Source organism: Vicugna pacos, chromosome X, assembly GCF_048564905.1.
Source record: "Vicugna pacos chromosome X, VicPac4, whole genome shotgun sequence".
Lineage (NCBI taxonomy): Eukaryota > Metazoa > Chordata > Mammalia > Artiodactyla > Camelidae > Vicugna > Vicugna pacos.
Window position 1 is genome coordinate 15,899,863 of NC_133023.1, and position 16,063 is coordinate 15,915,925.

Consider the following 16,063-nt stretch of genomic DNA (forward strand, 5'->3'; position numbering starts at 1 on the left):
TCTTAACCCTTGTAGGTGATGTGTTTTTAAGAAGAGAATCCCTGATATGCTCCCATTTGTAATGTACTGTGATTATTCTTTTTAAAGACTCAAGCCAAAAGTAATACTAACCCATTTAAGAAAAGTTTTGCAGTGGGAGACTTGGTGAAGGCACATTGTCTGCCTTTTGCACTTGTGTGTCTTCAGTGCCTGGCAAATAAATGTCTGTTGGAAGAATGAAAGCATTCATTTTCCCCTTAAAATTTCATACCCCCAAAAAAGGGTTATAGGATTTTAAATGTAGCTGCTATACATTCTGATGCTCATGAAGACCTGAGAGAATGAAACAGAAAATACTCTTTTTTCAAACTTGATGAAATTCAGGTATATCATTATTATAAATACAAAATTAGCCCTTAAAATTTTAAGGCTGTTTCTTCATATTTCTTGTCCTTTTAATGCTTGCAGCTCCAGGGAGATGAGTTGGGGGCAACAGTGGTGATGGCAGTTTCCTCCATGAAACTAACTGGTGAACTGGGGAGGGCAGAGGAAAGGAATTATTGTGGAGAGGATCAGAGGCTTGGAGGCGAAGGCTGGTTTGGGAGCTAGAAAAGGTTCCTATTACTCTTCAGTCTGCTTCCCACCCTCTCCAAATAAATCCATGTGTGCATTTTTGAGTATCATTTAGAATGCTTTTGTAGCTTAAAAATTTCAAGTTTGTTGAATATATGTATGTATATGCATGATGGGGACATTGTGCTGTACATCAGAAATTGACACATTGTAACTGACTATACTTCAATTTTTAAAAATTCCAAGTTTGATCTGATAGCAAATTTGGAAACCTGAGCCATAAAATAACATAGAACATAATGTTGTTGGACTCTGCAGTGCCACAGTAGGAATTATCAAAGTACTTAAAGGGAAAAATCAAAATGTTCCATTAGGTACCTTTATTGGTGCTGGTTTTGTAAATATTTTCTTGTGTCTCTTGCTCTTATTTAAGTGCATCCCCAAAGTTTATAATGCCTTTTGAAATGTCTACCCTAGCGCTATTCAGCAGTTATTAATACTATACTTATTAATTTCCTTTTTAATGTCTTACTGTTTTCCATAGCCCTCCTCATCCCACTAAATATCTTAACTGGGCTTCCTGTTTCTTCCCATTAAACTATCTACACAAACATTCTCCTGTCTTGTCTCCCCACAAGGGTTCTGAACTGTCTTTAAAAATTGAAATGCGTTCTGCCCTTTGCCCTTCTATTCACTTTTGTAATCCCTCCCTCAAACCACGTCGTCTGGATAAATCCTATTTCTTATGACATTTTTAAATTATTAGCAAGAAAAAAAGGCTATGTAAAGTTTAATGGACAAGCAATAACTATTTTAAGGATTGGCAAAATGCTTTTACAACATATTATCAGATTTGTTCCTCACAATAATCAGATGAAGTAGATAGACCAAATGCCATTATCTCGATTTTGTAAATTAGTATTTGGAATTTCAGAGGAACAGTGATGTGATCAGTAAGTGACACGGCCAGGACTTAAATCCATGTGTTTTGACATAGTTTGTAATACTTCTTGCTCACTGCTCCTCAAGCTTGACTTAACCTTGGAATCAAATAAAGAGGTTTTTATTTAAAAACACTGATATCTGGATCCCTTTTGAGACCTATTAGACTCTCTGTGGTGGGGTTGAAATTGGTATTTTTAAAACAATGCCTCAGTTGATTTTAATATGGAGCCAAAGTTGATAACTACTGTGATGTACTCACACTTCACTGGTTTAGTATGAGGTGAATGTGAGGTGGGAATAATATGTGATCAAGAACAGTGTTTCCCAATAGTTGGTCCATGGACCATGATTCACCTAGGGAAGCTTGTTAAAAGTAGAGATTCCCTAAACTTCACCACAGTCCAAATGACTGAGAACTATGGATCAGGAAGTTCAACTATCTATAGGTGATATCAGCCCAGAGCCCACACTTTGATAAAAGAGCCTAGTTAAAGTTTTCAATTTACAACTGTAGTTATCAGTTCAGAGTCCATCTGTGCCATAAATATGTATCCAAAAGGATTAGACTTGTTCTTTGAAACATGAAATGTAAGTTATTAATGAAAATGGTCATTGTGCATTTGTAATAAGGAGAGAACCAGTGCTAGAAACTAATGCAGTATCAATAGAGAGGCAAGAACTAGAAGTCACTAAAACAAGAAGGAAAAATAACATTTTTAACATTTACTATGAATCATATTGTGCCTTACATGGATTATATCAATGAGTCATTACACAAATCTATGACATGAATTTTCATACCTACATAAGATGAAAGTAGCAAATTAAAGAAAATATGGAGCTACTAGTTACAGGCACTAACTTTCTAAGGCATTTTACCCCTGCTGCCAAAGTAGGTTTTGATAACCCAGGTCCCTTGGGTTGGAACCGGTCAGAATAACCACCAATATCAGATGGGTAATTCAGATGAAAGGAAACCCCAACACAAGTGAAGTAATGGATTGAAATTGAATATTGACAGTGGCAGGTTGAAGAACTGGTTAGAATTAACTAATTAGGACAAGTAAGCACGAATCAAACTTACGAAATGAGACAAAAATTCTCTGAAATACAAGATGGGAAAAGACTAGGTTTGCATGAACGTAGCAAAATGTAATCTGAGGTTAATTGTGAATTACTGTGTGTGAGGAGTGACATAGCATCTCTGAAAAATAGCACTCATATTTCCTGAAATGAGTAAGTGCAACATGTAAAATCCATGGAATACTTACTCTATTAAATTCTGCATTTGCATGAGTGTTCTATTTTTTCCCCTTTTGTTTGGTGGAGGATTGTATCAAGTCAGGGTAAACTAGATTATGCGGTAGTAACAACCTGAAAATGTTAGTGGCTTCCAATAATACTCATACCTAGTGTTCATGTTCCATGTCCATCCTGGGTTGCTATAGCTCTACTCCACATCCTCTTCACTTCAAAGCTTAGAATAGCCTCTTCTTAAACACTGCTGGCAGAGGGAAAAGAGAGCATGATGAACTATGCACTGGTTCTTGAAGTTTCTGCACGGAGATGATACATAGCACTTCTGCTCACATTTCGTTGGACAAAGGAAGTCATATATCCACCACGGCCAACTTCAGTAGCTCCAGGAAGTTTACTTTTCCTTAAGAAAAGAAAGTATATGTTTAGAATTCATAAGCTGAATCTGCTACAGTAATGAACCTGTAAAGAATTCCGATATAGCATTGTAGAATTTTGTAGAATTGTAGAATTGAATATAAGGAAAGAGACAATAAAATTTGGTGTTAAAATTTTATATATGAAGAAAACAGCTTGGTAAAGGTTGAATTTAAAGAACTTCTCTTCCCTCAGTGGTGTGTTTGTATGCATGTGTGTGTGTGTTGGTATTTTAAATGTAGTCTACTGGAATATGGGTGGTAGGTGTGGTAGGAGGGGGAAGACTACTTGAATTTTTTCAAAGCACAAAATTCTGCCCTATAATCACTTAGTGTTACTAGTAGGAAACACTAAACGAATACTGATTATATTAGTATCTGTTTTGAAGGTGTACCAAATTAAACCTTGATTTAAGCTAGTACTATTACTTGGACAGTTTAGTATTTATCAGGCTTTAAATATCTTATCATCATCAGTGATCTAAAAATGTTTATTGAATTCCTGGGTAAATGGCACTTTTTCAAATGTTGGACACAGTTACTGAAAAGAAATGGTTCCATTTTGTCCAAGAAAATGCAATCTAAGTAGATTTTTTAAAAAAGATAGATGGGCTTAAGGAATTTTTTAAACTAATATTTGGAATTTGTTTTGAATATACTGTAACTTCCATTTATTTTCTGGCAGTCAAGTGTATGATCTTGAATTGAAGAATCAATGTTTAATTTATATTTTTATTTGTAATGGAGTGTGATACTTATCTTTGCTTGAACTCTTTAGCTGGATTGATTTATCAGAAGGGAAAAATTATCCTCCATCACTTAGACTTTATAGATTTTTTTTCCCTTAAGATATATTAGATGGTCATTATAGTCAGTAGCTTGAATGTGTGGAAGCTAGAGAGGCTTTTTATTACAAGGAAATTTTAGCTTCATTGTATGAATATAAAATTCTTATTATCTTTTACATAATCTGAATCTTCATGCAGAGAAAAGCCCAATTATTTTTGTTGAAAGTATCTGCTGAGATCATGCAAATTACACTTTAAAAACAAATTCATGTTTAAAATAATTTTAAAACTGTGAAACTCAAGTCTATTTTTGTACAAAATAGGAGTGTGGAGAAACTGAATGTACTGTAGTAGTTTGTTTAGCAATTAGGTTATTTTTTAAGGTGGTTTTAAAAGTTGCATATTATACCTAACCCATAAAACCTCTGTTAAAAATATTTACTATGGAATGTAAAAATAGAGACTCAATGTAATAAAATAATCATAGTTGATAAATTTGTATTTTATTTATACAATGTACAGAGCACCTTGAGAAATTAAAGAGACAGTCCAGTTGAATATAGGGTTCCTTCTTTGAAAATATTACAATCTAATGGGAAAGACTAAGACTAACAAATAGATTACCGATGGAAACATAAAATATGTATAGTTAGTGGTTACCTGATTGGTCATTCAAAGCCATTTAGGTTTTGCCTCAAGACATGCAGGAGGAACAAACTTGTTTCTTAATGGGGACTAGCACACTTGCTGCACCTTCAGGTTGTCAAAACAAAGCTATTAAAGTTACAGGAATCACCATCTCACTCTAATGAGGTTTCTGTTCAGTGGTGCCTTGACTTGACATTTTTACTTTTCATGCCTTTTGATACTTCAATCTTGAAAAGCCTCAGTGGATTTTGGATTTGTTAGAGAGCCATTTGGATGCTGAAAAAATAGTCAGCTCCACTTCTGCCCGTACCCCGAAGTCTCTGTATGCTAAATGATCAGTTTCCACACCCATTCAACTATTGGAACATTTATCTTTCATTGTCAAGTGAAAGGCTAGAGTGATTAGAGTCAAATGGGGCTTCATTTTAGATGACCTCCTGGGGGAAAACCAGAGCAGAATTTTGAAGAGGAATATGATCCAAGATGCCAAAAAATACGGTTATGCTCACTAACAGAAAGACTAAAATGGCCATTAAGTTCATGCCCACCCACATTCTCTTCCCATTCTTTGTTTATTGCACTTTTTATGTTTCAACTTGTAACCTTATTTAACCTAATGAAAATCTTAGCCAATTCCTTTTTTAAAAAACTGGCCATTTTAGGATTTTAGTAGATACCATTCCTCATGAACCTTCCTCTTCTTTGAAACAATGGCAGTAACACTAACAAGTTTGTGGTCATTGAGTCAGTCACAATGGTGAAGAGATTGCCAAGGAGGTACTTGTGGGGTTATTATACCTCTGCCTTGTTTACCAGGGACATTTTTTATATCTGAAATTAGAGTTAAGCAATGGCATTTTGATAACACATTCAAGAATACTGATACTTGTGTCTTCACCATAGACATTCTTCTTTGCACCCAGAACACTCAGTCAGCCTTCAATCTCTGATGAATATGAATTTAGTGTGGACTTTTATCTTCCATCCATTGCAAATCTTTTATCGCTGGCACAGCTTTCTCTATGCTCACAAAGCTATGAGATGGGTTCTTTGAACTCATTTTCATGACTCTTTTTCGTATATTATGTTACAGAGAGAACTGGTGTCATTTTACTGTGTTGCTACAGTAGATGTCATAATAGGCTGGAATCTGCCCTTTGCTAAAGGAAAAAAGAAGTGAACAATCTGGTTAATAACTGGAGATTAAATGTCTTCTTATTTTCTTCCTAGATATTGTTTTTACTGTTATTTGTTTGAAATTCTTATTATGTGGCTTCTTGTTTTGTAACTGTTGGATGGACTATAGTATATTTCTCTAGACCTGCACTGCTATCTAATATGGTAACCAGTAGTTGCATGTGGCAATTAAAATATAAAATTTAATTAAAATTAAGTAAAATTACAAATTCAGTTCTTCATTTGCACTAGCCACATTTTCAGTGCTTAATAGCCACACATGCTTAATGACTATTAGACAACACAGTCATAGAACATATTATTATAACTCTATTATTACTATAAGTTTTATTAGAGATGCCTCTATAACACCACTTTCTCCATTTACTCCTGGCCACACAACTAACTTTTCATCTGGCTCTTAAATATAAGCATTGTCTGATCTTGTCCTTACATATCTTCTCACTATACATATTCTTTTTTGATGAATTTGTTGTTGTTGTTTTCATGTACCTTTATCTTTCTCCTCATGTAAATACCTCCAAGATCTGGCTCTATTCTAGATCCAGTTTAGCTTTTTCAGCTACTTGCTGGACAGCTTTGCATATATCCTGTCTCTCAGCCACTTCTAGTTTCACGAGCCCGAAACAGAATTAATTATCCCCCCTAAATTCTCTCCTCCTACCATCTCTACAGTGTCATTCGTCTATTTGCTCAATGTTGAATTCCTGGGGTAATATTTAACTTTCCCCTCCCCATTATTCTCGGTATCTAATGAATCAGTTACCCAATTCTCTCATTCCTGCCTACATATATGTCATCTACCTCTTCTCATCTCGTCTCCCACCATAACCTCAGTTCAAGCACTGATTAGATATCACATTTTCTATTGAAAGAGTGTTTTGACCATACCTCCAGTTTTTCTCCCTTCCAAATCCACAACTTCTTTCCTATCATTTTCATAAAACATACATCAGATCACATACTTCCCATATGCAAACATCTGTGAGCACTCCCTTGTAGCAGAGTAAAGTGCACACTTCTCCCTAGAAATGAAATGTCTACTTGGCGTGTCTAGGAAGATACACAGTTTTGCAGAGCTTCTGCCATCTGAGACATGGCACCAAGGTTACTCTTGTAACTAAAGAAAAGGAACAAGAGGAAAGAAACCATGAGGAAAGGAACAAGAGATGTCTATTTGAGTTGTTAAGCTAGACCAAAGTTTCCAAACTCACCCCCCCAAACTCCCTCAACACACACACACACACACTCTTACCATTCACATTGCTATTTAACACCAACCATGGCACAAGGTAAGCTACCCTGACTTCAGAACCACTCCCAAAGAAAGTCACAAGAAATTGTCAGTTGACTGAGTTGTCTTTGCTACCCTGGTGGAATGGGGCTTCAAAATAGGTTGTTACAGAAAAATAAGTATTTTATTCCCTTTAAAACAACACAATTGCTCCATCCTAGCATTGGTAGCTCTCCACAATATGACTCCTTATTATTTTCTAGACTTTCTTTCTCACTGCACTCACCCCACATATCTTAGGCTGTAGCCAAATTGGTTTGCTTACTCCCGATTGTGCCTTTGTTCGTTGTATTTGCATAATCTGGGATAGCCTTTCCCTTGAACCCCCATTTCCATATTTAAAAGCTATCTAAGGCCAGCTAAAATACCATCTCTTCCAGAAGGTTATTCAAGAGTTAACAAGTCTAGGGGGAGAGTATAGCTCAGTGGTAGAGCGCATGCTTAGCACGCACAAGATCCTGGGTTCAACCCCTAGTACCTCCATTGAAAAACCAAATAAACAAATAAGCCTAATCCACTCCCGCCCCCTCAAAAAAAATTTTTTTTAAGTGAGTAAGTCTGAATTTTATCTCCTTTTTAATGGAAGCTTCTGTTAGCATTCATTTTGCCCACCTTGTATTATTATTTGAATGGTTTCTTCTCCTCTACTAAATAATGAAGTAATGATGGCCAAGGACTAAGTTTAATTTATCTTTGATCACCCAATAGTGCCTGACAGTGAATTGCATTTAGAAGATGCCCAAAAAAAACTTTTTGGTAAATGGTATTGTGACTTAAGTAAACAAATTAATGAATAAGAGTATAACACTAACTCATTACATGAATTAATCACAAGCATATGAAGAAATTTTGGTAGCTTGATGATAGAATGTGTGAAGTATTCAGTATGAAGGTACCATTATCAAAGCTTTTCCCTAATGGATCATTTAAATATTACTTGTAAGCAAAACATTTTTTATATTTGTACGAGTGTACTATAATATATGTACTTAAAAGGTAGAGATGAAAATTTACAGCATTTATAATTATGATGTTCCATAAAGTAGCATATAGCATTAGAGACATACACTATTTCTCTTCCCTCTCTATGTATTTAATATTAATAACCTGCATACTATTCTTATGACTGTATATAACACACAATTGATGAGAAATATTACCTGTACTGAGCAGTCTAATCCCCAGGTACTTAAAACTCACTGACAAAGTATGGAACATCAGTGGTAACATATAGGATAGAATTTTTTATGTATTCTACTCAGTATAGCAATTGGATCATTGTTTCACAGAAAGGATAACTGAGTCTGATCCTGTATAAGTGCATAGCTCATCTGTGGGAGACTATTTCTGCACATACTTTTCTAAGGAAAAAAGTGATCAAAATTGAAGAAACACTCCTCACTTTTATGAATATTGTCTTATTAGGAATTTGGTGCATTTAAATGTGCATCACATGGTTTGTATAAGCATTATATGGAAAAGGATAAAGAAGAAATGCAAATGTTATTTTGCATGTACAGTAAAAGACAGCATGAGCTACTGAGGAGAATTCCTGGGAGGATATAGTGGCATAGCTCTAAATCCAATTTTAAACATCTAAATTTATTCATAACCTAAAAATAACTGGAACATCAGAGGTGTACCTTTCCATAGTATGAATAGGTTCATAAAATGGAGATTTCTCCATATTCGGTGCTATTTTATTTTTAAAACTAGAGGTATGATCTTTTGGGAAAAGATTTGACCCTAAGTGTTAATAAAACCCACACTTGAGAAGCAAATATTTTAAAATCACATTTTGATGGAAATAAAATAACTTACTAATAAGATGAATCCCCCAAAGTACCTAGGGCTATTTAAATATTTAGCATGATAAAATGAACTTGATAAAATTATAGCTTAACTAAATAGAACATAGTCATTTAGTTTCTATTCCCCTCCCTACTATAAAGTAGCAGGTTAATATGCTCTTTTTTGTGTTGTTCTGTTTTGTTGTTTTGTTTTTATTATTCTGTCTTTCCCTTTGTGAAAGCCTTTGGCTTTCAATAATGAAGGGGCATTCTGGCTGAAAGACGGCAGAGATATAAACAAGTAGAAGCAGTTGTTCAACGTAGTAAGTTATTTAAATAAAGAGATACGTTTACTAGCAGGAAAAAAAAAGAAAAACCAATCAATAAATTGGGGGAATGTATAAGCAAAACACATAGTTCTGAGGAGCTGAGAACTGAGAGTAAGTCAACAGATATTTTTAGATCAGTTTACTGTTTTATGGATTCTTTATATTTGATTTTTTTTTGTTTGATTGGGTTTGGTGTTTTTCTATCATATAATACCTTTTAAAATAGAATAACTGCTTCTCAAAATATTATGTTTATCAAAATCATCTTGGGGACCCCACTCCGTATCTACTGAATCTCTTTTTCTGGGGATGGACCTGGGAATCTGCATTTTAACTCACTCCCAAGTGATTCTTACTTATATGCAGAACTAAAATCTTAAAATTACTACAGTAGCTTAACTGTGTTTGAGTGTACTTTCATTGCTTTTGCAGTAATACCTTTATTTTATTTGCCTAAAGACCTAACTTTTTCCAAGACCCACTTAAAAGCCACCTTTTCCTGTTTTTTTTTAAGGCAAAGTTAGTTGTTTCCTTCTCTGCTTCCCCAGTCTCATGATCCTGCCTTTATTATAGTAATTGTGGGTGTCCCAAAAGTCTTAGTGCATATTTAAGCTTTAATAACTTCACGTGTATAAATATGCTACAGACTTACAGAAACATCATTTGAAAATTTAATAGTCTTAATTTCTATTTCAAATAGTAAGTTTTTAATTTTAATATTTGTGTTTTTTTAGACCTATGGGAACACTCGGCTACTTCAGGCTCTTGATACATCTCGCTTAGACTTTGTCTTGTGGGGTCATGTCAGAATTGTCAAGTATGCATCAGTGCTTTATTATTTGAATAGTACTAAGGCCAAGATTCCAAATGTAATCCTTTTAGTCACTGAGGAGGAGCAGCTAATAAAAGTTTCACAAAGTTTGGAATTTGACTTGCATAGTGTATAGCACAACATAATGGTCATGTTGAATTTTAATAAGAAATATATTAATATTTTAAAATTTTAAGTAATTGACCTTTCATATGTTGATTTGTATATTTTATGGCATTTATACTTATAAAGTTATTGAAACTTAAAACTGCATGAAGATTGAAATTCTGTGTATTTTAACTTATTTGTGTGAATGCCTATCTCCTTAATCTGTTTCTCTCAGGTATGTTTTATTCATCTTTATATCCCTAGTGCAGTAGATTAATGTTTGCTGAATCAAGAGAAAAAGTACATCTGTTATATATTGTCCAATTAGTTTTTACTATATTCAGTATCACTAAACTGTTACTAAATATATGGATATATTTAGTATATTTAACATTTAGCATCAAACATTAATATATTTAATAATATTTACTGTTTCCATCCATTGCTGTTATCCTTTTAGATGCTCAAATTCTTCCATCTCTGGCCAGTGTGAATCTCTTCTTGCTGACTTCTGAGTCCTACTGATACAATCTTTGTAGTCTTTTTCTTTCTATCTTGTATCACAATATAATCCAAGTTCCTCTTGTTCAATTCCTACCCCAGACCTGGAATCAGTCATTTTCTACAAAGGCCTGGGAAATGGTATTTGAAGACCACCACCTGGGGGAGTTCACTTATTAATAGATTGGTCATTGTTTCTAGGCTTTTTCAGTGGACAGAGCTAAAAGAAACATATATACATATATACATACATAATACATCAAGAGACTCTAAAGGTTTTTACTTAACTTCTTATATATCTGCTTTCTCCCATGATGAAATTACTTACCAATGTTACCAAGAGTGATAGAATGATACTATCATATAATTGTTCTATTGCTTCATCCTATAAAACACACAACAATTTCAACAAAACAGTAACAGAATAACACACTGCTACCAACAATACAATTACTGAAAATAGTATATGACTTTAACAGTTCTTTTGTTATATCACACTAGGGATGTACAAGTAAAGTATATTTTGAAGAGACTTGAAATAGTTACTCTCTGTGATTATTCTATCACAAGCATGATATACATTTAGATCATATTTACTTTTTTCCTTGAGGAGAATCTCTTTGAAGTTTGAATGCTTAATCATATTCTCTGATTCTAGGAAGGTAAGTATTAATGAAACTTGCCTCCATTACAGCCGAAGCAAGCTGTAGAGGCAGCTTGGGGGAGACTGGGCTGCTTCCCAGCTTTTCCCAAGTCATCTCTTCCCAGTGTAATTGTGTTTGAAGTTAACTTTGTAAAATTGAACTCTTTCAAATTGAGATGTAAGTACAAATGCATTTCCCAAATATAAATGTATTGTCTACACCTTGGCTTCTCTCTCTGTATAATTCATACTGAATTATTGAGTTGACTTTATATAAAGTATATAGACATAGATATGATTGTGTTTGTAACAAACTCCTTTGGCATAGGAGCCCTTCAGAATGGCAAGGCACAATCCTTAAGTATTTCTATTAGTTTGTGAAGTGAATTAGACCAGAATTGAACTTTAAATATTTTGCCCCTGATGGGAATATGTACTACTTCTGACAAAGTACTGTAGTGAAATGACATTATCAAAAACTGTTGAACAAGATTCCTTTTTGTTAAAATTAAATTCAGGGGAAAAAATGAAATGGACTCTCATTCCTTGAAATATGCAGTACTGTGGAAAATGGATATTTTTTTCAAAATTAGATAGCCACATTTTTGAGGTAAAAATAGTTTAAATTTTTTAAATAATGATGCAGAACAACAATAAGTCATAGGTAAAATGTATTTATCATTTACTGTATGCCAGCTGCTGTGCTAAGCTGTTTATCTCATTATCTCAATTGATTCTTACACACTCTTACTGAGTTATGACTAATAATCATGCCCATTTTATACCATTTTATAAATTCCTTGAGGAAATTGAACCATAGAAACACGAAGTTTCTAAGCAGAGATCACATTGCTATATTACTGCTTAGTTTAAGTCTAGCAATTGCAGACAAAGGTGAATTTTTTTAAATAATTTTTTATAATTTCAGGGACTCAAATTTAGGCAAGAACTATAATCTTGGTATTTATTGGTAGCATGTATCAATTTTAAATGCATAATATAAGGTATGTTTAATAGCTTGCTATAAAGCATTTCTTGAGATTTTGATATGTCTATTGAAATAAATATTAGTTTTTCTTAATGTTCCAGTCTATAATAAATTAACATTTGAAATGTTGAAACTATTTCAGCAAAATATGTTTATCCACATGTAAAAGTTTAGACAGGAAATGATTACAATAATTTTTCCAATATTTTTATGTCTAATGTGTATTGACATTTATTATGTGTGTTTAAAATTAGTAAAATTAGAAAATGCAGTTAAGCAAAAATAAGAATATCCCTGTAGAATGCAGCACCTGACCACGGTGCTGGGAGGGGGTACGATCTGCCCACCTGCCTCCCCCTGAGCGCAGCATCTGACTGCGACATCGGGAGGGGGAGTGACCAGCCCACCCACTGGGTAAGAGCTCAGCTCCTGACCCAGTGTTAGGAGGGGGCGCGATCTGCTAGCCGACAGCCACTGGGAGCAGCACAGACGAAGGCGCCAACAGAGGGCCTCTGGAAACAGCAAGCTGAGTTAGTGAAACAGGGAGAAGACACAAAGACCTCTCAATAAAATTATTAAGAGCACACCATCTCCAGGAGAACTAGATAATTGATACTCCTTAAGCCACAGTGCTAGAGAGATATGAGCAATATGAAGAAGCAAAGGAACCACTCCCAATTAAAAGATCAAGAGAAATCCCCTGAAAGCACGATCAAGGAAATAGACATTGATGGCCTACTACATCAAGATTTCAAAAAAGGAGTGATCAAAGTACTGAAAGAACTAAAAGAAATAGTGTTTAGAGATATAAAATATGTCAAAAATGAAATAGAAGCTATAAAGAAGAACCAAGTAGAATTAGTAAACTCATTTGCTGAGATGAGAGCTGACCTAAAGGCTGTACAAAGCAGGCTAGATAATGCAGAGGAACGAATAAGTGACCTAGAAGACAGGACAACAGAAAGCACCCAATCAGAACAGCTGAGAGAAAAACAAATAAAAAACAATGAAAACAACATAAGGGACCTATGGGATAATATAAAGCATGCCAATCTACGCATAATAGGGGTTCCAGAAGGGGAAGAAAGAACAAAGGGAATTGGAAAGGTATTTGAAGAAATCATGACTGAAAACTTCCCAAACCTAAAGAAGGAATCAGATATCCAAGTACAGGAAGCTCAGAGGGTCCCAAACAGGAAGAACCCAAACAGACCCGCACCAAGACATATCATAATCAAGATGGCCAGAGTCAAGGAAAAAGAAATGATCCTAAAGGCAGCAAGAGAAAAACAAAGAGCGAGTTACAAGGGAACCCCCATAAGGCTCTGAGCTGATTTCTCTACACAAACACTACAGGCCAGAAGGGAGTGGCAAGATATATTCAAAGTCCTGAATGAAAAAAAGATGCAGCCTAGGATACTCTATCTAGCAAGGCTATCCTTTAGAATAGAAGGAGAGATAAAGAATTTCACAGACAAGCAAAAACTAAAAGAGTTTAGCAACACTAAACCCATGCTAAAAGAAATATTCACAGGTCAGCTCTAAATAGAAAAGAAGCAGGATGCTAAAAAAATGAGAAACTCATAACTGGAAAGGAGATAACTGCCATGAATTACAAAAAGAATAAACACAAAATTGTAAAAGAAGACATCTAAATCATTAAGAGTGGGAGAGGGAAGCAAGGAAAGCCACTGTGGAAAACAGTATGGTGATTCCTTAAAAGACTAGGAATAGACTTACCATAGGACCCAGGAATTCTGCTCCTGGGCATCTATCCAGAAGGAACCCTACTTCAGGATGACACCTGCACCCCTGTGTTCATAGCAGCACTATTTACAATAGCCAAGACATGGAAGCAGCCTAGATGTCCAACAACAGATGACTGAATAAAGAAGCTGTGGTATATTTATACGATGGAATACTATTCAGCCACAAAAACTGACAACATAACGTCATTTGCAGCGACATGGATGTTCCTGGAGGATGTCATTCTGAGTGAAGTAAGCCAGAAAGAGAAAGAAAAATACCATATGAGATCACTTATATGAGGAATCTAAAAAATAAAAAAAAAATCAAAACAAAGCATAAATACAAAACAGAAACAGACTCATAGACATAGAATACAAACTTGTGGTTGCCAAGGGGGCGGGGGGTGGGAAGGGACAGACTGCAATTTTAAAATGCAGGATAGATAAACAATATTATACTGTATAGCACAGGGAAAAATACACAAGATCTTGTGGTAGCTCATAGTGAAAAAAAATGTGACAATGAATATATGTATGTTCATGTATAACTGAAAAATTGTGCTCTACTCTAGAGTTTGACACAACATTGTACAATAACTATTACTCAATTTGAAAATGTAAAATAAAATAAAATAAAATAAAAAAGAATATCCCTGTAACTGACCATCAGAGATAACTACTGTGAATATTTTGGCATATAGCATTCCAGGTTTTTTCCCCATTCTTATTGCTGTTTTGCTTGAATTTTCAAGACTTTAAAATTGTAGTATAATTCCTAAGGAAGTATTTTTAAAAGAATGCTTGATTCTTTTTTAAACTAATGTGTCTGTTTCTTTTTCTTTTTTAGGATTGTACTGTATATGAAACAGAGAATAAAATTCTTCATGTGGTAAGTATACTTGGATTAATTTTCATCTTCATTAAAAATTTTATATTCCCTATTTTAACTAGTTATTAAATTAAAAGCTGCAGCTTGTAAAAAAAAAAAGTAAGCCTGGTGTATTTTATAGGAAAAGTACAAAAGAGTCAAAATTTAACAGGTTATATTAGTTATAACTATTCTGTTGTAACTTAATAAAAAAATAGGATACAGGATTTTAATGTAATATAAAGCAAGGTTGGAATATAATAAAATTAAGAATCTGGAGAAGACAATTTGATATTGGAATTTTTCACTGTTAAACTGTGACAAAAAGAGGTCAGAGAAAAATACTTGGTTGTATAACAGAAGTAATTCACCTCTACTGTCATTTGAATGAAATACTTCATAAAATATCAAACTGCCTCTGCTGTGATTCTATACTCGCCAACCTTCTAGGTTTTAACATGACAATATTTTTTTAATCAATTAATGATCTTGCAGGTATTTTATTTTACTACTAGAAATATTGAGTGTGAGTACATTATACTTTGTAGAAAGGCATCTTCTTTCTTCTTAGTCCACAGTTTGCTGCTTTTTTTGTAAATCTATTTCTTAGTTGGTGCTGTCTATCCTAATGATTTCACCTCTTTTAGAAATGCGGGACAACATAAGCAACATTGAAGTTTAGAAATGAATGCAGTATATTTACTTTGGCAATTTGAGACTTTAAAGATCTTGTCTAATGATGATTGAGACAGTGGAAGGCACTAACCAGTCAGTTCAGCTCAGAAAGCACTTGTATTTCCATGTTCTTATTCTACTTCCCTTCCTGGCCTTTGTATGCAAAATGGCCCAGCCTTCACTAGAGGGTCATGTCCTTGTGTATTACTTTTCTCACAATAAGAGTTATTTTTTAAAAAAATAATAAAATAGTATACCAACAGATTCAGTGTCTAGTGCGGGCCTGTTCCTTGATTCAGAGAGTGTCCTCACACGATTGAAGGGGCGAGGAAGCTCTCTGGGATCCCATTCAAGAGGGTTCCAAACTCATAACTTAATCAGTTTTCACATGCTCCACTTCCAGATACCATCACCTTGGGGTTTTAACATAGGAATTTGGGAGGTTCACAAACATTGAGTCTATAACAGATGGTGAGGAATAAGAAAGTATGTGAGTTCTCACTAG

The 16,063-nt window shown here is 34.4% G+C and overlaps 1 protein-coding gene across 1 annotated transcript in view; it reads left to right on the forward strand.

Annotated features, from left to right (window-relative positions):
* CNKSR2 (connector enhancer of kinase suppressor of Ras 2) overlaps positions 1-16,063 on the forward strand; it is a 239,101-nt gene that overhangs the window by 77,566 nt on the left and 145,472 nt on the right. Inside the window, exon 5 of the mRNA XM_006212994.4 lies at positions 14,863-14,904. Coding sequence (XP_006213056.1) covers positions 14,863-14,904 — 42 coding nt within the window. The remainder of the gene's footprint in view (positions 1-14,862; positions 14,905-16,063) is intronic.